The 26,848-nt window shown below is 35.2% G+C and overlaps 1 protein-coding gene across 2 annotated transcripts in view; it reads left to right on the top strand.

The window, feature by feature from the left end:
• The window catches only part of SBF2 (SET binding factor 2), a 483,232-nt gene that overhangs the window by 232,654 nt on the left and 223,730 nt on the right, over window positions 1–26,848 (top strand). For both annotated transcript variants that reach the window (XM_029956586.1, XM_029956585.1), the window contains exon 6: window positions 654–759. In XM_029956586.1, the coding sequence (XP_029812446.1) occupies window positions 654–759 (106 nt within the window). The remainder of the gene's footprint in view (window positions 1–653; window positions 760–26,848) is intronic.

Here is a 26,848-nt window from a genome sequence, read left to right on the forward strand (position 1 = left end):
CTCAACTGTCCTTTTGGATTCTATATTGTTTATTTCTGCCTTGATCTTTATTATTTCTTTTCTTCTGTGTGGTTTATGTTATATGTTTTTTGTTTTCCAAATTTTATACTTGGCATAAAATGTTGACTTTAACATTTTATTATTTTTTAGTTAAGTATGATTTTCACTAATTTTTGTATCTCATTCTTATTAAATTTTCAGCTTTCTAATTACTGAATTTTCTCATATTCATTTGAGCACAAGGTTATTTGAATATTTTCGGTTTCATTATTACTCTTGCATCTATTAATTGGATCTTATAGGATCATCACCTACTCTAAATTTGGACTTAAAAAAAGGTTTTTTTTAAAATTTTATTTTGAGAGTGAGATAGCAAGTGTGGGAAGGACAGAGAGAGAGGGAAACAGAATCCCAAGCAGGCTCCGCACTGCCAGCCCAGAGCCCGACGTGGGACTTGAACTCACAAACCCCGAGATCATGACCTGAGTTGAAGTTGAGAATTGCATGCTTAACAAAACTGAGCAACCCACCCATGCTTCCCCCTCTGGAAACTTTTTTAAATAAATTTGAACTTTCAAGGGATTTTGTGTGTGAGTGGAAAGGAAATGAAAGAAATCATTTCTGTTTGTGTGTGTTTTTCACCCATTCTGCAGAAGCTGTTTTCCTTGGGTGCAGGAGATAGACAGCTGATCCAGACTCCTTTGCATGACAGTCTTCCTGTCACAGGCACTAGTGTGGCACTCCTGTTCCAGCAGTTGGGTATGTATTTTCTCCCATTGTCAGTGTCCTCTTGTGGAAGCCTATGAAAAAAAGATTTATTTTAAACTCATGTCACATGACATAAATCAAGAAAATAAAAAGCTAATGATTAAATACCTGACATATAAAATATATAATTGTATGGGTCCTAATCTTAAATGGTATTCATTCTTTTCCTTCTTTTTTCTTTTTCTTTTCTTCTTTCTCTTTTTTTAAAATTTTTAACCCTGGCCTCTTTTGCTCTGGAATCAATTAGACTTTTAGAAAATAGATTTTCTTTTGCTTTAAGAAATGAATAAGTAGTATATTTTGCTTTTTCTTAGGTGAGTTTCTTTTGTAGAATTCATGTCAGATGGAACTAAAAGTCCTGTTCTTCTAACCCATTACTTGGATCAGGACTTTATCTCTACAATTTTCTAGCAATGGCGAGGCTGAAGAATTGGGGGGAGGATGCCAGAAGTAGTGCCCTCTGTCCACTGGACAGCTTGTTCTTCATTTAGGGAGTAGTGTAACTTAATTGTTTTCAATTTTTTTTTCTTTTTAAAAAATATTTATTATTCACTTTTGAGAGACAAAGAGAGACAGAGCATGAACAGGGGAGGGGCAGAGAGAGGGAGTCACAGAATCTGAAGCAGGCTCCAGCCTCTAAGCTGTCAACATAGAGCCCAATGGGGACTTGCACTCACAAACTGCCAGATCATGACTTAAGCCAAAGTCAAATTAACTAACGAGCCACCCAGACATCCCAATTTTTTTTTTAATTATTTAAATTCTAGTTAGTTGACATATAGTGTAGTGTTGTTTTCAGGAGTAGAATTTAGTGGTTCATCATTTACATATAATACCCGGTGCTCAACACAAATGCCCTCCTTAATGCCCATCACCCATCTAGCCCATCCCCTACCCTCCTCCCTCCATCAGCCCTCAGTTTGTTTTCTATCTTTAAGAGTCTCTTATGGTTTGATTCTCTCTCTTTTTTCCCCTTTCCATATATTCATTTGTTTTGTTTCTTAAATTCCACAAATGAGTGAAATCTTATGGCATTTGCCTTTGTCTGACTGACTTATTTCACCTACCCTCTAACTCCAGTCATGTCGTTGCAGAAGGCAAGGTTTCATTCCTTTTGATGGCTAAGTAGGGTTCCATTGCGTATATATATCACCTCTTCTTTACCCATTCATAGTCGATTGACACTTGGGCTCTTTCCATAGTTTGGCTATTATTGATAATGCTGCTATAAACATTGGGGTTACATGTAACCCTTCAGGTCTGTATTTTTGTATCCTTTGGGTAAATACCTAATAGTGCAATTGTTGGATTGTAGGGTAGTTCTATTTTTAACTTTTGAGGAATCTGCATACTATTTTCCAGAGTGACTATACCAGTTTGCATTCCTACCAACAGTGCAAGAGGGTTCCCCTTTCTCTCCATTCTTCCCAACACTTGCTATTTATGTTGTTAATTTTAGCTGTTCTGACAGGTGTGAGATGGTATCTCATTGTGATTTTGACTTGTATTTCCGTGATAATGAGTGATATTGAATAACTTTTCATATGTCTGTTAGCCATCTAGATGTCTTCTTTGGAAAAATGTGCCTTCATGTCTTCTGTCCATTTCTTAAGTGGATTATTTGGTTTTTTTGGATGTTGAGTTTGATTAAGTTCCTTATAGATTTTGGATACTAACCCTTTGTCACATATCTCATTTGCAAGTATCTTATCCCGTTCCTTAGGCTGCCTTTTGGTTTTGTTGATTGGGTCCTCCCTGTGCAGAGCTTTTTATCTTGATGAAGTCCCAATAGTTTATTTTTGCTTTTGTTTCCTTTACCTCTGGTGACCTAACAAGAAGTTGCTCTGGACAAGGTCAAAGAGGTTGTTTGCTGTTTTCTCTTCTAGGATTTTGAAGGTTTCCTGTCTCATATTTAGGTCTTCCATTAATTTTGAATTTATTTTTGTATATGGTGTAAGAAAGTGGTCCAGTTTCATGCTTCTGTTGCTATCTATTTTTCCCAGCACCATTTGTTAAAGAACCTGTGTTTTTCCCACTGGATGTTCCTTTCTTTTTTTTTAAGTATCAAGTTAGTTAGCATACTTTTTAGTCTTGGCTTCAGGAGTAGAATCCAGTGATTCGTCTCTTGTACATGATACCTGGTGCTCATTTCAAAAAGTGACCCCGTCAGTGTCTGTCACCCTTTTAACTGCGTCCCCCCATCCACCCTCAGTTCTTTGTATTTAAGAATCTTTTCTTTCCTGCTTCATTGAAGATTAGTTGACCATATAGTTGTGGATAGAAATAGTGTAACTTTAAAGTGAGGATGTTTCTGATCAGGGCTGCCAGAGATTCCTGTTTACTTCTTCCTTGTCCTTTATATGTGCCTGCATATGAGTGTCCCATTCTTCTTGATTCAACCTTTGTCAGTGTTCTCCATCTGTCTTTGTTTTTTTTTTAGTTACATTGGAACCTTCCCTTCCTTGGGGCTCATATTCTGCATCACCTTGGAATTTTTAGTTCCTTATACAAAACTCCTGCCCTCTTGTTTCTGTTCTATATCATGCTGAGTTCTGCTGCTTGCTCAGCTCTATAATTTATCCCTTCTTTTTCATTAATGGCCCCATCCTTATTCGTCTGGTGTGATTTCAATTGTCAAATTTAGAAAGCCTCAGAAGAAATTAATGTAAATATACGCAGAGTTTTATAGTATCTTAATAACGACGAATGGTGATACCAATCCCTAAGTAGTATTTTTCCCCCCATTACATCTGTTTCCCCTCAGGAGTTCAAACACTAAAAAATCACTTATCCCTTTTCTCTCCCTTCTGAAAGATTCTACTCACTGAGTCATTTCAGTGAAATCCTAATTTAATTAAAGCTTTTTTTTTTTTTTTTTTTTTTTTTAGTGTGTGAAATACACAATCTCTCCCTGGTGGCACTAACTTCTCTAAAGAATATCTTATTGATTAAATCCTCCCACCATTAACTTTTAGAGAATATTTTAAGGGCTTCATGGACTACCTACAGCCTGTCCATGGTCCCTTCTAACCATTGACTTAGTTGATTTTAGACAAACATTATTCCTGTGACTTTTTTACTTTTAGAAGAGGCTATATACCTTTAAAGGATCAATCAAAGCAAAAATTTACCATGAAAAGGAATAGAAAAATGACACAAATAAAATAATATTACATTCCCAAATGCTACCTTTTAATGAGTGCCTTATAAGCCTCTCATATTTTTTAGTTTTTACAATGATTTGATGAGGGGGAGGAGAAGGATGTTACCGACATTAAGTGCCCATGACCTAGGGTCGTAAACATCCCTCATGCATGATGTATGTCAACAGAAGAGTTTTTACCTCAAAAACATTGGTAGCAATCCCATTGAGAAAAACTACTATAAAGTATAAATTTATAAAACCTATATCTCTCTTCAGGTAATGGTGGTCTGTGTAATTTAGACTAACCCTCTTAGCAATAACTATTAGAAAAGCTATGTAAATATAAGCATCATGTACTTGAAACCATCAGAAGTAGTAAAGGTGACTAAACCATGGTTCATGAAAAGAAGGAAACCTAGAGAAGTGAGCCAGACATTTGGGACCAGTTTTTTTCCAGAGCACCTGTTGATTTTTGAAAAGTAACTGAAAAGCTGTTCACAGCACTATTGATATCCCATGTGGATGGGGAAATTGAGTTCACGTTTACCAAGGAAGATTTCTTTAAGAGCTCTCATGCTTTGAGTTGGGACTACAAAGGACCACGCTGAGGAATGTGTCGAGGTCTGCATAAGGTCTCCTGAGGAACTGAAGTGGAACTTGAGATTGTTTCAGTTCCTTGAAATGGATTATAGTGATCCTTGATGCTACTGTCCCTAGCCATATAGTACAAGTAAAAGAAAATCCTCTCTGGAACAAGATAACTGCATTCTAGGCCTTTAGTATGCCTATAAAATTTTATATATAAATATGCCCAACACTCAATCAAAACTAGCCAGAAACATGGAGGACCAATCCTATATGAAAGAACTACTGAAGAAACCAGTGGCACCTAGAAAATCGTTACCAGATTGACATATTAAAATAACTATGCTTAAATATTGAAGGAGATAGAACAGTCAAGAATGGGAGTTTGGGGAGTGACACCAGAAAGGTGGAAGAACAAGAAGTCCTAGTCCTTCTTCCACAGACACATTGCTTTAGTAATGATGTACCAACTGAAATACAGTCCAGCTAAGAATTTGCAATGATCATACAACTGAGTACAGACACGTTAAAGCAACTTCATGTTCCCTGTCAGCCTCTCCCCCAAGCCAGCACAGCTCAGCACAAGGAGAGGACACCCCAGCTTACAGCCTTTCCTTGGGGGAGAGGGAGGAGAAAAGTAGAGTATGTATCCAATTTTCCAGCTTTATGGAGGGCTGCCTGAGGGTAAGACTGGTCTCTGTCTCACCTCTTTTGGAGCACTGACAGGATCAGCATAGTTGGGGTGCCACTGAGAACAAGGAAGAGTGAAGGGTAACTTGCTGTACCATCATTGCTTGTCACAGTTCGGAGAAGGTGTACAACTTGGGGTATATCCCATGGGAATGAGGGAGAGGACAAAGAGCATTCTAGCTTTTCAGAGAGCTGCCTGAATATTGGCAAAGTTGTAGAAGAATTGTAATTTTAATTCACTGCTGATAAGAATGTGAATCGGAGCACAGCTTGATTTACTAAAAAGTTAAATGAACCAAATGATCTAGTCTTTCTACTCCTAAACCATCTACTCCATTTACCTAAGGAAAATGATAACTGCCCATTAAATATCTGTACATGAATGTTAATATCCATATTTTTATATTAGGGAAAAAAACCAGGAAAGAGCTCAGTCTGGATCAGTGACAGTAGATAGTGGTGACGGTAATGCATAAATGATCTGTGGGATATCTATACAATGGAATACCACTAAGCTATATAAAGTAATGAATTATTGATACATGCTACAGCATGAATTAATCTGAAAATAATTATGTTGAATTTAAAAAGTCATATGAAAGAGAATGCATACTGTATGATTTGGTTTCTATAAAGTTCTACAAACTTCAGTCTACTCTTTGGTAATAGAAATAGGTCACTGGTTGACTTGCGGGTGAGAAAAGAGGGATTACAAAGAGATATGAAGAAACTTTGTGTTTTTTTTTAAATGTTTATTTATTTTAGAGAGAAAGAGAGAGAGAAAGCAAGCAGGGGATGAGCAGAGAGAAAGGGAGACACAGAATCTGAACCAGGCTCCAACCTCTGAGCTGTCAGCATAGAGCCCAAACACAGGCTCGAACTCACCAACTGTGAAATCATGACCTGATTAAGTGGTTAGACACTTAATCAACAGAGCCACCCAGGTGCTCCAAGTATGAGGAAGCTTTGGAATGTTTGTGTTCATTTTCTTGATTGTAGTGATGGTTTTACAGGTATATATATATTTATGTGTGTGTGTGTGTGTGTGTCAAAATGTATCAAATTCTATAAGTGAATTGAAAATATATATTCATACAAGAGCTTGTACATGAATGTTCATAGCAGCATTATTCATAATAGCCAAGAAAGGGAAACAACCCAAATGTCCATCAACTTATCAATGGATAAACAAATTTTGGTGTATCTACATAAATGGATTATTATTCAGCCATAATAAGGAATGAATTGTTGATATATGCTACAAATGGACAAATCTTGAAACGTGGAATGAAAGAAGCAAGGCTCAAAAGGTCATATATTGTATGATCCCATTTATATGAAATGTGTATAATAGGCAGATCCATAGAGACAGGAAGTAGATTAGTGGTTGCCAGGAACTGGGGGGAAGGAGCAGTCGAGTGACTGATAATAAGGATGGGGTTTCTCTTCAGGTCATGATTGTTTTAGAGTTAGAGACTGGTAATGGTTTTACAACTTGAGGCTATACTAAAAACCCCTGAATTGTATACTTTATAAGGGTAAGTTTATGATAGATGAATGATATCTCAATAAAGAAAGAACTGTTAGGGCCTTGTCAAAAGAATTCAGAAGCCATCTTGAAGAGGCTTGCAACTGATCTATGATGATATAATTTGAGCTTTATAAATGATTATAATTGCAGTTGCTTGAAACTCAGCAAATATTTTTAAATCCCTGAATTTATAACAATATTAAATGAAAATTTATTACCTTAGAATATGACAGAACCAATTTGTTATTTTGAAAGCTTAACAATAAAGGAAAAGAATCCAATGTTTCTTCTGCCTTATTTATATGAACTATATAGTACAGGGTAACCCAATGGTAGATGAGGAGAATCGGCTCTTTTAAAAAGTATTGTATCGAGGGATGCCTAGGTAGTTTGGTCTGTTAAGCAACCTTAACTCTTGGTTTCAGCTCACGTCATCCTCTCATGGCTTATCAGTTCAAGCTCCGCAGTGAGGCTCTGCTCTGACAGTGTCTCTCTCTCTCTCTCTCTCTCTCTCTCTCTCTCTCTCTCTCTCTCTCTCTCTCTCCCTCTCTCTCTCCCTCTCTCCCTCTCCCTCTTTCCCCTCCTTCTCTTCCCCCACCCTGCTCTCTCTCTCACTCTCTCTCTTTTTTAAACTAAATAAGTAAACTTAAAAAAATAATAAGTAAAAGTATTCTATCAATGAATGAAAAAATTATAGTAATAGAACATCATCATTTTATAGTCTTTAGTAAATGAAGATCTGAGCATCAACAAGTGTTACCGTGAGGAAAGAAGCAGGTGTTATATATCTAGCCTTGCCAAACACTACTTGTCATTTGGCCTGAGGAATTAAATCTGAATCAGATGACAGGAAATATAGAAGACAGAGGAACACATTGAAATTCACCGAAAGATTGCAGTTATCAAAATCTAGGTAAAATAGGTGTAGGGAGTTAAGAGTACACTTATAATAATGAGCACTGAGTAATGTGTAGAATTGTTGAATCACTCTACTGTACAACTGAAACTGACATAACAATGTATGTTAAGTATAGTGGAATTAAAGTAAAAACCTTTTAAAAAAAAGTCTAGGTTCACAGAAACTCTGTTGATCAGACGTCCCAGGTTCTTTTTTTTTTTTTTTTTAATGTTTACTTCTATTTGAAAGAGAGAGAGACAATGCAAGCTGGAGAGGGGCAGAGAGAGAGGGAGGGAAACACAATCCAAAGCAGGCTTCAGGCTCTGAGCTGCCAGCACAGAGCCCAATGTGAGGATCAGACTTACAGACTGTGAGATCATGACCTGAGCCAAAGTCTGATGCTTAACTGACCGAGCTACCCAGGTGTCCCTGTTCCAGGTTTTTTAGCAAATTTAATGAAAGGAAAAGAATAGAGAAATAACCTCTAGATTAAAAGAGATTTAAAACATATCCCATTTTTAATAGAGAGAGATTGAACTATAGTGTTTAGGAATGCACATTTGGGCAATAAAACTATAAAAAAAAAACCAGGGAAATGATTAATAGAATAAAGTCAAGATAATGGTTACTTATGGCAGTAGAGAGGGTATTCTGATTGGAGGCACATGGAAGGGGCCTTTAGGGTTGCTGACAAAGTTGTCTTTCTCAACCTAGGTAGTGTTCATTAATCCTTTAGGGTATTTCATTAAGCCACTTGTTTTATTTGTATGGTTTTCTATAGTTGTGTTTATCTTTCAATAAAAATATTTTTTAAAAACTTATGAAACTGTTTAACTCTATATATGTATAGAGGTTGTTTTTTTTTTTAATACAGTACCTGAACAAAGTAGAGGTTTTATTCTCAGATAACAGAAAGTCTAGAGGTAGGCAGTACAGGGGCTGATGTGTTGGCTCTCAGAGGTCTTCAGGGATGGTATGGAAATTCCAGTCCACGGTTTTTCCCTACCTATAAAGGGGTTTTCCTTTACAAGACTGCGAGCTTTAAGAACTTCTGATCTTATTATTCTGTGTGTCCTGTGTATTTTGGCATAGTACCTTGGACTCAGAAGACATTAATATTTGTGAATAAATGAGTGAATATATTAGCCATGAAGAAAATGACAGTCATTATTTCATTAGATGATGTTCTATGTATGGATGAAGTGTGCCAGAATGTATGATTACTAGTCATTTGAAGATCAAATTTCATTCTTTTACTCTCTGGTATTTTCAGCTGAATTATCTTTTGCTTACATATTCAAAATTTAATTTTTTAGGGAAAAAATAAGGAAAAGATAAGAAAAGGAAGGAAAGAGAACGATGCTTCTAAGCACCGTGTGCAGAGTTTGTAGCTTCCAGAGCATGCGGCACTGATAATTCTCTCTAAAGGCATGTTCTTATCACCAGTCATTTTGGTCAGACTGTTGTTGAAGGTCAATATTAGACCATTATCAGAGTTCACTACCTGGGTTGGGGGTGGGATGGTGGTGGTGGGTTTTATAAAGCATAGACAGGAAGCAGATAAGACCATAAGATTCTTTTGTAACCTTGACCAGTTTTCCTGTGGAAGGTCTAAATGTAATGATAGCATTTCCTTGGTTCTTCTCTCCAAGGATTGTTATGATAATGAATTTGTTTTTCACAGTTTGAAAGGTCTCCGTGATTGTGTGAAATAATTATGTGGACTTCTACCATCACCCACCTCATTCCCCATAATTTCCTGTTAATCACCTTCATCTCTTCATCTCTTACTTCCCATATTATTTTTTTATTTGTTCCTTGTAGCCCATATGACCTATTTTTATTTACCTGAAAATTTGTGTTTTAAATGTGGAAAACTGTAATTGGGTGGGTTTTTTTGTTTTTTAGTGTTAGTAAGATTGTATTCACAGGACTGGTTTTTATAGCCCATCTGATTTTTTTTTTTTGTCTGATCTATAGCTGTTTAACTCACATGTCCCTACTTAACCCAAATAATTTTGTGAAATTTTCGTGACATGTTTGCCATATCTGTTTAGTTGTAATTTGGATTTTAACTACAAATACACGAATTTTAGAATACTTAAGTTTTCCAGGGGCTCCTGTGTGGCTCAGTCGGTTAAGCGTCTGGCTTCGGCTCAGGTCATGATCTCACGGTTTCGTGGGTTCGAGCCCTGCGTCAGGCTCTGTGTTGACAGCTAGCTCAGAGTCTGGAGCCTGCTTCAGAATCTCTATCTCCTGCTCTCTCTGACTCTCGCATGGTCTCTCTCTGTCTTTCAAAAATAAATAAAAAGACATTTAAAAAAAAGAAACAGAATACTTAAGTTTTCCAGTTTTTACAGTATATTTTACAGTATACTTAAAAATGTATACTACATTTGTTAAGTTACAGACTAAAATGATCTCAGACCTTCAGCTATCCTCAATTTCCATAGTTAAACAACAATAGTCTTGTATCATCTGTGCTTATACTTCTTTCCCAGCTTAATTGATGCATTATTGATGCATAGCTCATGGAAGTTTGTTTACTATGTGAAACTTGATTCAGGTATATATTGTGAATAATTACTACAGTAAGGTTAGTTAACACCTCTGTCCCTTAACATAATTATCAGTTTTTATGTGCGTGCTGATAATATTTAAGATCTCTCTAAACAACTTTGAAGTATATAATACAGTATTGTTAATTATAATCACCACACTGTACATTAGATCCCCTGAATATATTCACCTTATACCTAGAATTTGTATCCTTTGACCAGCATCTCCCTATTTCTCACATCCTTTAGCCCCTGGCAACTACCATGCTCCTCTCTATTTCTATGAGTTCAGATTTTTTTGATTTCACATATAAGTGAGAACATAGATTATTTGTCTTTTCTGTCTAACTTGTTTCACTTAATATAATGTCTTCAAGGTCTGTGTTGTTACAAAAGGCAGAATTTCCTTCTTTTTTATGGATGAAAAATATTCTATTGTATTATAATTATTTTCTTTATTCATTCATCTATTGATGGACACTTAAGCTGTTTCCATGTCTTGGCTCTTGTGAATAATGTAATCAACATGGGAATCTAGATACCTCTTCAAGAGAGAGATTTCATTTCTTTTGGGTATGTAATCAGAAGTGGGATTGCTGGATCATATGGTAGTTCTCTTTTTAATTTTCTGAGGTACCTCCATATTGTTTACCACAATAGCTGCACCAATCTGCGTTTCCACCAAGAGTGCACAATGGACACCTTTTCTCCATAACCATGCCAATACGTTATCTCCTGTCTTTTTGCTAAGCAGTCTAACAAATCTTAGATGATAACTCACTGTGGCTTTGATTTGCATTTCCCTATTAGTGATCTTAAGCATCTTTTTTTTTTAATGTTTTAAATTCATTTTTGAGAAACAGAGAGAAAGTGTGAACAGGGGAGGGCCAAAGAGAGAGGGAGACACAGAGTCTGAAGCAGGCTCCAGGCTCTGAGCTAGCTGTCAGCACAGAGCCTGATGCGGGGCTCAAACCCATGAACTGTGAGATCATGACCTGAGCCAAAGCCGGACGCTCAACCGACTGAGCCACCCAGGCGCCCCTTAAGCATCTTTTTATATACTTTACATGGCATTTGTATGTTTTTGGGAAAATGTCTGTTGAAGTCCTTTGCCTAATTTTTAATCAGATACATCTTTTTTGGCTATGAAGTTCTTTGTGCTACCTTACATATTTCTGAAATTAATCCCTTATCAGATAGATGGTTTGCATATATTTTCTCCTGTTCTGTAGGTTGCCTTTTCATTTTGCTGATTTATTTCTTTTGCTATGCAGAAACTTTGTAGTTTGATGTCCCACTTGTTTATTTTTTCTTTTGGTGTCACATTCAAAAAAATCATTGCAAAGCCAACTTCAAGGACCTTTCCCCTATGTTTTCCTCTAGTGCATTTATAGTTTGGGTTCTTATGTTTACATATTTAACCCATTTTGAGGGTTTTTTTTCTTTCTTTTTTTCTAATGTTTTTATTTATTTTTGAGACAGAGAGAGACAAGGGTTTTGGGGGGTTTTTTTCTTTTTCTTTCTTTTCTTTTTTTTCCTGTTTATCACTCTTATTTTCTTTCTTTTTTTAAAATAGTTTATTGTCAAATTGGTTTCCATTTTTTTTTTCTTAAATTATGTGAGATAGGGATCTAATTTCATTCTTTTGCATGCGAGTAGCCACTTTTCCCAGCACCATTTATTGAAGAGATTATCTTTTCCTCATATTCAATGGCTTCTCTGTCACATATTTGTTGACCTTATATATATGAGTTTATTTCTATGATCTCAATTATCTTCCATTGATCTGTGTGTTTTTTATGCCAGTGCCACACTATTTTTATTACTTTATAGGTTTGTAATATAGATTTAAATCAAGAATTATGATACTTCCAGCTTTGTTTTTGTCAGGATTGCTTTGGCTATTTGAGATCCTTTATGGTTCCATATAAATTTTAGGATTTTTCTCTGTTTCTGTGAAAAATTTCATTAGAATTTTAATAGATATAGCATTGAATCCATACATGGTTTGGGATAGTAACATTTTAACAATATTAATTCTTCTGATTTATGAACTCAGGATATTATTCCATTTATTTGTGTCTTCTTCAGTTACTTTCAACAAAGTCTTGTGGGTTTTAACATATAGATCTTACATCACCTTGGTTAAATTTATCCCTAAATAAATAAGTTTGGAATTATTTTTGAATGCTGTTGGAAGTGGGATTGTTTTCTTTATTTCTTTTTCAGATAGTTTCTTGTTAGTATATAGAAAAGCAACTGATTTTTGCATGTTTGACTAAGTATACAACATCTTTACTGAATTAGTTAATTAGTTATAATAGCTTTGTGGTAGGGTGTTTAGGATGTTCTCTATGTAAAATCATATCATCTGCAAAAAGACAGTTTTACTTCTTTCCTTATGTGGATGCTTTTTATGTCTTCTTCTTGCTTAATTGCTCTGACGAGAGTTTCTAGTATTCTGTTGAATAGAGTGGTGAGAGTGGGCACCCTGGTCTTATTCCTGGTCTTACAAGAAAGCTTTCAACCTTTTACCATCAAGTAAGATGACAGCTATAGGATTGTCATACATGGTGTTTATTATGTTACGGTACATTCCTTCTTTACCCAATTTGTTGAGAATTTTTATTGTGAAATGATACTGAATTTTGTCATGCTTTTTCTGCTTCTATTGAGATGATCATATGATTTTTATTTAGTTTTAGTTTTTAAATGTTCATTTATTTTTGAGAGAGAGGGAGAGAGAACATGAGTGGAGGAAGGGTAGAGAGAGAGGGAGACACAGAATCCAAAGCAAGCACCAAGCTCTGAGCCGTCAGCACAGAGCCTATTTTTGGGCCCAAACCCATGAGCCATGAGATCATGACCTGAACCAAACTTGGATGCCCTACTGACCAAGCCACCCAGACGCCCCAATCATATGATTCTTAAATCTTTCATTCTGTTAATGTGGTTTATATCACATTGATTTGTGTATGTTGAACCATCCTTACATCCAGGATTAAATCTCACTTGATGATTGTGTGTGATCTTTTTAATGTGTTGTTGAATTCAGTTTGCAGGTTTTTTTATTGAGAATTTTTGCATCTATTCATCAGGGAAATTGGCCTATCGTTTTCTTTTCAGATAGTGTCTTTATCTGGCTCTGTTATCAGGGTAATGCTGGCCTTGTAAAATTAGTTTGGGAGTGTTTCCTCCTCTTTAACTTTTTAGAAATTTGAGAAGAAATAGTATTAATTCTTATTTAAATGTTTAGTAGAATTTACTAATGAAACCATGTAGTCCTAGACTTTTTTTTTGTTGGGAAGTCTTGATTACTGTTTCAATCTCCTTACTCATTATCGGTCTGTTTGAAATTTCTATTTCTTCATGAGTCAGTCTTGGTATAAACTTTTTTATATGCATAGTTTCTTTGTGCTTACCCAAATTAACTTTAGCCAGTTTTTCATTAACTCTTATTAGGTCAGTATTTCTATGTTGATTGTCTCTAATACTGAATATTTATGTTACTAGAAAATTATTAAAATAACCAGGGTTTTTTCTTCAGTTTATCTTACAAACATTATTTTTACTTTGTATACACACATCCTTAAAATTTTGATTTTAGCTGTAACTTTTGGTTCAGAAAGTTACCTCTATTTTTAAATATTTTAATGAAGAAATTTTGGTATTCTCTTTTGTCTTCCCCCAGAAAAGCTTCTGTCTATACTGCTATATAATTATTCCTGAAGTGATATTAACTTTTACCAGAATATCAAAAATAATTTATGTTCCTGAAATAGAAAGATGAAATGCCAGAGGAAATAATGAAGGCTTGGGTTGTTCAAAATATTATTTTTACAGTAATATCTTTAAGAAGAATATGTTGAGGGGCACCTGGGTGGCTCAGTCGTTAAGCGTCCAATGTTGGCTCAGGTCATGGTTTTTGGTTCATGACTTCAAGCCCCGTGTCAAGCTCTGTGCTGACAGCTTAGAGCCTAAATCCTGTTCAGATCCCATACCTCCCTCTCTCTCTGCCTCTCCCCTGCTCACACTGTCTCTCTCTCAAAAATAATCATTTAAAAAATCTTTTTAAAGAATATATTGATTGGTTAATTTACAACCCATATGTTTAATGCATCAACTGTGATGATTTTTGTCTTCTTAATTGATTGAAATGTGGTGCCTTGGATTATGTTTCTGTTTTCACTCATTTTTTTCAGTTCATTCATGTAACATTATTACTTATTTTTTGTCTTATTCTTAATTAAAATGGGGAAAAATAGTCTTTTTCTTTCTCAGTATATGTAGTTAAAAAAATAGTTGGAGAATTTGGACATACAAGGGTTTAGACCGTTACTGTGAATGGCATATTGTGCTTTATATGGAAAAGGTGGAAATGGGAAATTTAATGTTTTACTATATCTATGATTAATCATTTTTGGGCAGTTTGAATATCACCTCTTTTCTTTTATGGTTTTTCTCTTACAGTTTATTGGCAATTTGGTTTCCATATAACACCCACTGCTCATCCCAATAAGGGCCCTCCTTCATGCCATCACCCCTTTTCCTCTCCCCCCAACCCCCATCAATCCTGTTTGTTCTCAGTATTTATGGTTTGCCTCCCTCCCTCTCCTTAACTGTTTCTCCCCTTCCCCTCCCCCATGGTCCTCTGTTAAGTTTCTCCGGTTCTACATATGAGTGAAAAGATACGGTATCTGTCTTTCTCTGCCTAACTTACTTCACTTAGCATAACACCCTCGAGTTCCATCCACGTTGCTATAAATGGCCAGATTTCATTCTTTCTCATTGCCACGAAGTATTCCATTATATATGTAAACCACATCTTCTTGATCCATTCATCAGTTGATGGACATTTAGGCTCTTTCCATGATTTGGCCATTGTTGAAAATGCTACTATGAACATTGGGGTCCATGTGCCCCTATACATCAGCACTCCTGTATCCCTTGGGTAAATCCCTAGCAGTACTATTGCTGGGTCATAGGGGAGTTCTATGGATAGTTTTTTGAGGAACCTCCACACTGTTTTCCAGAGTGGCTGCACCAGTTTACATTCCCACCAACACTGTAGGAGGGTGCCTGTTTCTCCACATCCTCGTCAGCATCTATAGTCTCCTGATTTGTTCATTTTAGCCACTCTGACTGGCGTGAGGTGGTATCTCATTGTGGTTTTGATTTGTATTTCCCTGATGATGAGTGATGTTGAGCATCATTTCATGTGTCTGTTAGCCATCTGGATGTTTTCTTTGGAGAAGTGTCTGTTCAGGTCTTCTACCCATTTCTTCACTGGATTATTTGTTATTTGGTTGTGGAGTTTGGTGAATTCTTTATAGATTTTGGATACTAGTGAATATCACCTCTTCTCAGAGGGGATTTGAAACAAATTAAAGCTTCTCACTAATCTGTTCTGGAGCAGCTTTTTGAAGGAATTGCTTACTATGTGTACTCTACACTGGAGGCCTTTTGTTTTGTAATAAATAGCACAAAGAATAGTCCCACCGGCAGGAGTATTTGTTTAGAAAATTTTTTTAAATGTTATTTACTTTTGAGAGACAGAGGGAGACAGAGTGCGAGCACAGGAGAGGCAGAGAGAGAGGGGGACAGAGAATCTGAAACAGATTTCAGGCTCTGAGCTGTCAGCACAGAGCCCATTGCAGGGCTGGAACTCACAAACTGCAAGATCATGACCAGAGCCGAAGTCGGACACTTAACCAACTGAGCGACCCAGGTGCCTCAGGAGTATTTTTTAAATTAAATGTTTACAAAGCCAATACCATATGCCAGGTCCTGTGCTAGTCACTAGTGATATAAAGATGAAAAAAGTCATCTAGATATACTTTTAACCTAATAGAGAAACATACATATTTTATTTTATTTTATTTTTTATTTTTTAAATTTATATACAAGTTAGTTAGCACATAGTGCAACATTGATTTCAAGAGTGAATTCCTTAATGTCCCTTACCCATTTAGCTCATTCCCCCTCCTACAACCCCTCCAGTAACCCTCTGTTTGTTCTCCATATTTAAGAGTCTCCTATGTTTTCATGGTAAGCGAAATTAGAGAAAGACAAATATCATATGACTTCACTCATATGGGGACTTTAAGATTCAAAACAGATGAACATAAGGGAAGGGAAGCAAAAATAATATAAAAACAGGAAGGGAAAGAGAAACATACATATTTTAAAAATTATATTAAAGTATAATTAATGCAGTAATAGTAATACCAAGAACTAAGGGAGATACCAAGAGATACCTTACTAGCTAGACAAGAGGACGAAGGACACTCCATGCAGAAGGAAGAATATGAGCAATGATACAGAGCCATAAAGGGCCTTCATACAATAGTAAGAAGTTTGATGAAATTTGAGTATAGGGTTGTGGGAAATAGTCACTCTCATCAGAAAATTGATTGCTTTTCTTTTGAAAGTTAAAGATTAAATTTATGCTAGTTTTATAAAGGAAGCCATTTTTAAAATACCAAAGACAGATGGTCAGTGATCAATTCAGTGCTTGTTGACTAGTTGTACTACCCTTGCTGGAATTATACATAAATAAAGCATATGGTTGCTACATAATATAATTTGAGGACAGTTCAGAAGAATCCTGGTTCAAAACTGTCTTTTCCATTTTCCTTTTATGGTGATTACTCTATTAAATAGTAATCTCTATCTTTGTATTTAGTTATCCTTTAATGAATTCAAATGTTTTGAGGTCAGATAGCCACTAAGAGTTACCTTTCATTGTCACGAAGTTCTCATGTCTAAAATTTCATTTTGCTCTTTCAGCACTTAGGGATTTAATATTCTTTGGCTATGCCAGCATTTAAGTATGCAACTTACAAATGATGGCAGGATAAATTACCCTCTCTTCTTTGCTCTGTAGCACTTTGTACATGTCTCTATTATGTTACGTTTAATTATTTACTTACCAACCTGCCATCTTCACTGAACTGTGAACCCCTATTTGAGCCTGCCTCAAATTTCTTTATCCATCCCTAGAGTTTAGCAATTTCTTATATATCTCAGCAGCTTGATAAATGCTTAATAGTGGAGGAAAGAAGGAAAGAGGAGACGAAAGGAAGAAGATTTAATTAAAAGTTACTTCTGCCAAGGCAATTCCTTCCTGCTCGATCCTTGCTTTAATTTTGCAATTTCTCAGTCTATTATCCTTCCCCTTTGTTTATTTTATTCCCAAAACCCATTTTGCTTCTTGCTTCTGAAATTTAGATGTTAAAAAAATTTTTAAATCTGATTTATCAGAACAGGCACAGACTAAGAATCTGGGCCATTTGGCATTGAAGTAATCTGATGTGATTACTCCAGAGTCAGAATCAATTATAGGGTTATAAAGAAAATAAATTGTGTTGTACCTTTTTACAGTTTTGGTTTAAAGGCCATTTATGTTTTGTTACTTGGGATATTCACAATTTTAGAATTGAATTATATGTGGTCATGTGTATTTATTAATTCACTTCTTATATTTTAGTGATTACCATGTTGCAGAGCTCTATTTATAAGCCCATAAAGTATATTTCATTCATGTCACACTTAAGGGAGTAAGCCCATTTCATGTCCCATGTATGGTTGCCCAATTCAGTTACATTTTTAAACCAGTTTTTACTTAGAAGTTTTTAATTTCTAACATATTTGGAAATAATATACTATTTGTGACATATTAAACATTGCCTCCCAGTGATAGTTATAAACTAAAGTATATACACCCATATAAAGCTTTAGTTAATTTGTGAAGGTTGTGATTTTGTTTTTCCTTATTGCTGTATTCCCAGTGCCTGGAACATGGTAGATACTTGACAAATATTGATCAAACAAAAGAAATCTCCTTTTTCTTGAGTTTTATTAAGTCAGAATCATTATTATATTGTCTTTTCCATGGATTTCTGTAAAAGAACTGTAATAAATTGTGTAAGGTTTCCTGAAATATATTCTGTCTTGAAACCATGGCCTTCAGTTCCTCAGTTTGCCATTTGAAAGCTGAGACATAGTTTTCTACCTATGCAACATATTATTATTCAGTGAAGGGGAAACTTTTTAGAGAATAGGTTTTGGTGTTGTTTTTTCAAAACAGGAAACAAATACATTTGTTAATGTTTGATGCTATGAATTCTAGAACTTTAACCCCTAAAGAAAAGTTAAGAACAGGAAGTAATTTTTCAGCATGTTTTACTATTTGAATAATAAACAGGATGTATGTGAGCCATTGTACTGAAATCAGTAGTAATTATCACTAGAACGTTTGTCTTCTCTATTGTTGTTGTGCAGCTTTAGATGGACATTGACTACTAAAGACTAGGAAACAATTCAAGTTTATATAGCAAACTGGTTATGACTTGTAGTTCAAAGAAATTGAATTTCTAAATAAATTACATAGCTATAAACACAGTAACAAACATTGCTAGTTAAAATTAAAAACAACTTCTTAAAATATTTGAGATTGTTAACTATCTGAATTTAAGTAAGCGTGTGATATTTAAGAATATAAAAAAATGTCTTAATGTTTTGTATCCTGAGAGAGAGCATGAGCTGGGAGGCGCAGAAAGAGGGGAACAGAGAATCGGAAGTGAGCTCCATGCTAATAGCAACAATTCCAGTTTGCACTCAGATCCACCAACAATGAGATCGTGACCTGAGTCGAAGTTGGCCGCTTGACCAACTAAGCCACTCAGATGCCCCAAGAATATAAAATTTAAGTAATACTTCAGTTAGGCATGGGCAAATTATTTGTACATATGTACAATATTATTTTCTGGATAATGGAAAACTTCCCCTTTAAGTACTAGAATATTGTCCCTAACTCATTTCTAATATCAATCCTGTGTTAGTAAGTATAGTGTAATATTTATCCCCTGGTATAATAAACTGGTTGTTTTTACTGATATAAGTGGATATAATCCCTTAAAACAATGCCTGCTTTATTCACAATTTAGTACTAAATGATGCTGATTTTGAATTATATTTTCTGATGGATCATCAGAATGCATTCTTTTTTTGTTAGTGTGGGGGGATTGCAGAGAGTTCAGATAGGAGTGGAGAGGAAAAGGTCTTCCCAGAAGTCTTCAGGAAAGAAAGTCCAGATTCCTTCTCATGGTATTCAGATTCTCCTTGAATGTGCCCTTGACAGAACTACTTATAGGTCTTAGTGCCTTTTCCTCCTCAGTCCTGTTTATTTGCATATGGTTTTCTGTCAGCTTTGAAAGCTTTTCTGCTCTTGTCTCCCTTACTAATTATGCTTATCCTTCTAGCTCAAGGGTTAGTTCCTTTGGTGGGCAGAGTATAAATCACAGGGGTCTGTAAAAGATGAAAGAGGGAGACAAAAGAGCCAGTGTCAAAGTGATATATTCTGACATCACATAAATGAGAAACACTCAACTGGCTTTTGTCACCTTTAAAGACAAAGGGGCCCATGAGCCAAGGAATGTGGGCCGTTGCTAGAAACTGGAAAACCCCATAACAGGACTTCTGAAATTTAAGTCCTGCTGAACTTTATGATAATATGTTTGTGTTTTTTAAGCTATTCTTACCTTAATCATAATTCTAAATTACTTATTTTTACATTTATATAGATGTTTCCATAAACCAAAAAAACTGAGCTAATAAGTATTATACATTTTAAATTTATTTTTATTAAAATTTTTTAATGTTTATTTATTTTTGAGAGACAGAGAGAAACAAAATGCAGGCAAGGGTGGGGCAGAGAAAGAGAGGGAGACACAGAATCCATAGCAGGCTCCAACTTCTGAGCTGTCAGCACAGAGCCCGATGTGGGGCTCAAACTTACAAACTGTGAGATCATGACCTGAGCCGAAGCAGACGCTTAACTGACTGAGCCATCCAGGTGCCCCTATACATTTTTTAATGGTTAACATGGTTCAGAAAGTTTTTATTAAAAAGTGAACAGAAAGAAGTTGGTTGAAATTCCCACAAATGTAGTATCTGTTACTATTTTTATTCATAACAAATTCAGATCTAAGTTTTCTTAAAAACTATATAACCTGGTATCATAAGAAGGATGACTGAGTACTGTCTCTTAAGCACTGCTTTTAACATAAAGGAATTATTTTAAAAACAGCCTCCCCTGCACCATCCTCACCCCTGTTATATTTTACAATACAATGATATTTTTGCAAAGCATTCATTTAATCATGAAATGTAGACAGTCCAATGCAATGGTATCAAGAAAAGAGCATTTAGTACCTTTTCAGTTTTATTAAAGTTTTTGACAGTGAGAACTTCATAAAATGTTGTGGAATTCTGTTTGTTATACAATAAACATCTGCTAAATAGGAGACATAGGCCATATTATAACTACCATTTTAATGTGTAAAATATTTCTAAATTCTTACTATAAAAATATTTGTCTAAAATATGAAACATCTACAATAAAACTGACAATGTGCTTAAGATTTCAGAAATGTCTCCTGGAAAAAATGGGAATGTTTCCTTTTGCCAGATAAACTCTGAAAAGTTAAGGTGCATAAACAAGACAAAGCTAGTGAGGAATATCTTGTAACTAGAAAAGAACAGCATGTAATGTGGACTTCCTCCATGTCAAAGTGACAACCACTTAAGACAATGACTTATACATAAAAAATAGAAAATAAAAGATAATATGTGTTGTTCTAAGCCATTAAGTTTGTGGTGATTTGGTATAGCAACCATTGAAAACTAATGCAACCACAGATTTTTTTAATATAAATTTTTGTTTTTATTTAATTATGTTGTTTATTTTAGAGAGAGAGAGAGAGAGAGAGGGAGAGAGAGAGCGCGCGCACGCACACAAGCAGGGAGGAAACAGAGGGAAAGAGGGAGACACAGAATCCAAAGCAGGCTCCAGGCTCTGAGATGTCAGCACAGACCCCAATGAGGGCTCGAACTCACAAATTCTGAGATCATGACCTGAATTGAAGATAGACGTGTAACCAGCTGAGCCACCGAGGCACTCCAAGCTTTTTGTTTTTAAATATTTTGACTCAGAAGAGTTGCTCTATTGGTGCAGAAAAGTCTTAAGTATACACGTCTTTCATATTCCTCCAAAGTAAGATTTTATATAAAGATAATACATTATAACAACCAGGAAATTGATTTGGGCACAATACTGTTACTTCAGGGAAAGAGTGGCACTTTTCCGAGTAGACCTTTTTATATAGATTTGACTTCTGGAAGTATGTGTATTCACAACGTAATACTAGATCAGTCATGATGGAAGAAACGAAAAAAATACTAAAATTGAAAGTGTAAGAAACAAACTCCACTGTCTTTCAAATGAAAAAGCTAACCAACTGTAAAGAAAAACCAATTGAAGTAACTTACATACACAGTATTTGACTAACTTCAGTTTTGGACAGGTTTGGGGAGAGAATTACAAACAAATCATGAGCCCGGTTTTAGTTGGTGTGGTGTTTTGAGTTAGAATGGCTGAGGAAATTTTGCAACTACTTTATATATAATGTAAGATTTAGCGAATGGATATATATTTGTTGTTATTATTCTCCAGGGTTCTCACTGGTAGAAGGGACACACAAATATGTATTGGAGTTCGTGGGGAGGCCCTTTAGGAATAGATTGGAATTAAAAATAATGATGTGGACCAAGGATTTCTTGTATATATATCCATGTCATCTATATGTGTCTGTCTATATGCATGTATATGTGTTCATATATTTGTCTGTGTGTGTGTGTGTGTGTGTGTGTGTACATGCATATATTTCTTATGTTTGTCTACAGAAGTGGCCCAGGAACAAAAACTCTCTTAGTAAAAATGATCTAACATTACCCTAATACTCAGAATCTTGGTCCTTCTTTTTTTAAAATGGACTTATTTAAATTCCAGTTAGTTAACGCACAGTGAAATATTAGTTTCAGGTGTACAGTATATTATTCAGTACTTTCATACAATACCCAGTGCTGATCACAAGTGCACTCCTTAATCCCCATTACATATTTCACCCATCCCTCTACCCATTTCCCCTCTTGGTAACCACCAGTTTGTTCTCTAAAGTTAAGAGTGTTTCTTGATTTGCATCCCTCTATCTTTTTTTCCCCTTTGTTCATTTGTTCTTAAATTCCACATATGAATGAAATTATACCTTTTTGTCCTTCTCTGACTGACTTCATTTAGCAGAATACTCTCTAGTTCGATCCATGTCATTGCAAACAGCAAGATTCCATTCTTTTTTATGACTAGTATTCCTGTGTGTGTAGGGGGGCAGATGCACATCACACCTTCTTTATCCATTCATCAGTCAGTGGATGTTTGGATTCTTTTCATAATTGGGCTACTATAGAAACATCAGGGTACACGTATCCCTTCGAATTAGTATTTTTGTATTCTTTAGGTAAATACCTAGTAGTGCAATTGCTGGTAGTTCTATTTTTAACTTTTTGAGGAACCTCCATACTGTTTTCCAGAGTTTGCATTCCCACCAATAGTGCAAGAGGGTTTCCCTTTCTCCACATCCTTGCCAACACCCTGTTGTTTCTTATGTTAATTTTAGCCATTCTGACTGGTATGGAGTGGTATCTCATTGTAGTTTTGATTTGTATTTCCCTGATGATGAGTGATGTTGAGCATCTTTTCATGTGTCTGTTGGCCATCTGGATGTCTTCTTTCAAAGAATATTTATGCATGTCTTCTGCCCGTGTTTTAGTTAAATTACTAATTTTTGAGTGTTGAATTTTATGAGTTCTTTATATATTTTAGACAGTAATCTTTTATCAGACATGTCATTTGCAAATATCATCCCCCATTACGTAGGTTGCCTATTAGTTTTGTTGCTTGTTTTCTTTGCTGTGCAGAAGCTTTTTATTTTTATGGAGTCCTTATAGTTTATTTTTGTTTTTGTTTTTTGTTTCCCTTGCCTCAGGAGATATATCTAGTAAGAAATTGCTCCAGCTGGATGTCAAAGAGGTTACTGCCCTTCTTCTCCTCTAGGATTTTTATGGTTTCAAGTCTCACATTTAGGTCTCTAATCCATTTTGAATTTATTTTTGTGTATGATATAAGAAAGTGGTCCAGTCTCATTCTTTTGCATGTTATTGTTTGGTTTTCCCAGCACCACTTTTTTTTTAAGAGACTGGCTTTCTCTTGGGTAATTGGATAGTCTTTCCTGCTTTGTCAAAGATTAATTGACCATTGAGTTCTGAGTTCCCTTCTGGGTTTTCTGTTCTGCTCAGTTGATCAGTGTATCTTATTTTTGTGCCAATACCAAACTGTTTTGATTACTATAGCTTTGTGATATAACCTGAAAGGTGGAATTTTTATGCCTCTTGCTTTGCTTTTCTTCTTCAAGGTTGCTTTGGCTATTTGTGGTCTTTTGTCATTCCATACAAATTTTAGGATTGCTCTGTGGATAATGGTGTGAAAAATCCCCATTTTGATAGGGATTGCATTAAATGTGTAAATTGCTTTGGGTAGTATAAACATTTTGACATTTTTAGTCCTCCAGTCCATGAGCAGCATGGAATGTTTTTCCATTTCTTTGAATCATCTGTACTTTCTTTCATCAGTGTTTTGTAGTTTTCAGAGTACAGGTCTTTTAGCTCTCTGGTTAGGTTTATTCCTAGGTATCTTACTGTTTTTGGTGCAATTGTAAATGAGATTGATTCCTTATTTTCTCTTTCTGCTGCTTTATTGGTGTATAGAAATGCAACAGATTTGTGTATGTTGATTCTGTATGCTGTATCCTGGGACTTCACTGAATTTGTGTTTCAATTCTAACAGATTTTTGATGGAGTCTTTCAAGTTTTCTATATGGAGTATCATGTCATCTGCATAGTGAAAGTTTGATTTCTTCCTTTCCAATCTGGATGCCTTTTATTTATTTTTAGTGTCTGATTGCTGAGACTAGAACTTCCAGCACTATTTTAAATAGCATTGGTGAGAGTGGACATCCCTGTCTTGTTCCTGACCATAGAGTAACAGCTCTCAGGTTTTCCCCACTGAGGATATTAGCTATGAGTTTTTCATGTATGTCCTTCATCAGGTTGAGGTACATTCCCTCCAGACCTACTTTTTGAGAGTTTTTATCATGAATGGATGTTGTATACTTTGTCAAATGCTTTTTATTTATCTATTGAAATGATCATATAATTCTTATTCTTTCTTTTATTAATGAGGTGCATTATGTTGATTGATTTGTGAATATTGAACCATGCTTGCATCTTGGGAATAAATCCTGCTTGATTGTGGTAAATGATTCTTTTAATTGGATTAAAATAATTGGATTCTGTTTGCTGGTATTTTATTGAGAATATTTGCATCCATGTTCATCAGGGATATTGGGCTATATTTCTTTTGTTTAGTGGAATCTAAATCTGGTTTTGGTATCAGGGTAATGCTATCCTTATAGAATGAGTGTGGAAGTTTTCCTTCCTTTTCTATTTTTTGGAATAATTTGAATTTTTTCAATGTTTTATTTATTTTTAAGACAGAGAGAGACAGAGCGTGAGCAGGGAGAGGCAGAGAGAGAGGGAGACACAGAATCCGAAGCAGGCTTCAGGCTCTGAGCTGTCAGCACAGAACCTGATGTGGGGCTCTATCCCACAAACATAAGATTGTAACCTGAGTCTAAGTCAGAGACTTAACCAGCTGAGCCACCCAGGCGCCCCTGGAATAATTTGAGAAAAATTGCTATTAACTCTTTAATGTTTAGTAGAATTCATCTGTGAAGCCTCTTGCCCCAGACTTTTGTTAGGATTTTTTTTTTTTTTTAATGACTGATTCAGTTTCTTTTCTGGTTTTTGGTCTGTTCAAGTGTTCTGCTTCTTCCTGTTTCAGTTTTGGTTGCTTATACATGTCTATGAATTTGTCTATTTCTTCCAGGTTGTCCAACTTGTTGGCATATAGTTTTCATAATATTCTCATAATTGTTTGTATTTCTGCATTATTGGTTATTTCTTCTCTTTTCAGTTGTGATTTTACTTATTTGGTTCCTTTCTCTCTTTTTCTTTTTCTTTTTCCTTTTTTTAAATTAGTGTAGCCAAAGGTTTATCAGTTTTACCAAATTTTTCAAAGAACCAACTCCTGGTTTCATTGATCTTTTGTTGTTGTGGTTGTTTTTACTTTCTACATCATTTATTTCTACTCTAATCTTTATCATTTTCTTCCTTCTGCTGGCTTTATACTTTATTTATTTATTTAGCTCTTTTAGGTATAAGATTAGGTTATTATTTGAGATTTTTCTTACTTCTTGAGGTAGGCATATATTGGTATATACCTCCCTCTTAGAATACTTTTGCTGCTTCCTAAGGTTTTGGACTATTGTGTTGTCATTTTTATTTGTTTCTCTGTATTTTTTTTTAAATTTATTCTTTGATTTCCTGGTTGACCCATTCATTGTTTAGTAACATGTTGTTTAGCCTCCATATATTTGTGGTCTTTCAAAATTTTTTCTTGTGGTTGACTTCTAGTTTTATAGCATGTGGTCAGAAAAGGTGCATGGTATGATTTCATTCTTTTTGTATTTGTTGAGGCCTGTTCTGTGACCTAATCTGTGATCTATTCTGGAGAATGTTTCATGTGCATTGGAAAAAAACGTATATTCTGCTGTTTAGGATGGAATGTTCTGTTAAGTCCATCTGGTCTAGCATGTCATTCAAAGCCATTGTTTCCTTGTTTATTTTTTGTTTAGATGGTCTATCCATTGATGTAGGTAGAGTGCTAAAGTCTCCTACTATTATTGTATTATTTTCAATATTCAGAATAGAAGAAGTGATAAAAAGTTTCCCAGACAAATAAAAACTAAGAGTTTGTGACCGCAAAATCAGTCCTGCAAAAAAATATTAAGGGGGACTCTTTAAGTGCAAAGGAAAGACCAAAAGTGACAAAGGAATGATCAACGAGATCTCCAGAAATAATGGCAAAAATCAGTTTAAAAATGGCTGTATATAATATACAATGCCATGAATGTAAATAGATTAAACACTCCAGTCCAAAGACATAGGGTGACAGAATGGGTAGAACAATAAGATTTATCTATATGCTACCTACAAGCAACTCTTTGTAGACCTAAAGACACCTGCAGATTGAAAGTAAGGGAGTGTAGGATCATTTATCACACAAATGGATGGGGGAAAAAAAAGCCAGAGTAGCAATACTTATATGAAACAATATACTTTAAAACAAAGACTTTTAATAAAAGACAAAGAAGTGTATTATATAATCATAAGGGGGACAGTCCAACAAGAAGATAGAACAGTTGTAAATATTTATGTATCCAGCAGGGAGGCACCCAAATATATAACACACTTAATACCAAACGTAAAGAAACTGACAATCTTGGTCTTTAATACCATTCCTCACAAAAAAGTGCCAGGACTTCTTGGAGAAATTGCTGACCTTAGGGCAAGGACAAGGTAGTTATAATATGAGCCTGGATTGTTTTGTTAAGTGAGAAAGTAAAAAAAAACTAGGAAAAAACATGGTTTCATGTCACAGGACATAAAAACTAAGTTAAAGTGGTGCCCACTGTCTAAATCTAGGACTTGTTTAGCACAAAAAATAGTTAAGGTCAGTAATGGCTTTATAGAATGTTGGAATTAAAAATAAGAAGTTCATACTGATAGGGAATATACAAATAAGCATGTTAGGGAAGGATAAATGAAGTTTCTACTAATTGCGGAATGTTGAATCCTGATGTTGAATGTGGGGGAAG

Source organism: Suricata suricatta, chromosome 11 (genome assembly GCF_006229205.1).
Source record: "Suricata suricatta isolate VVHF042 chromosome 11, meerkat_22Aug2017_6uvM2_HiC, whole genome shotgun sequence".
In the NCBI taxonomy this organism is placed as follows: Eukaryota; Metazoa; Chordata; class Mammalia; order Carnivora; family Herpestidae; genus Suricata; species Suricata suricatta.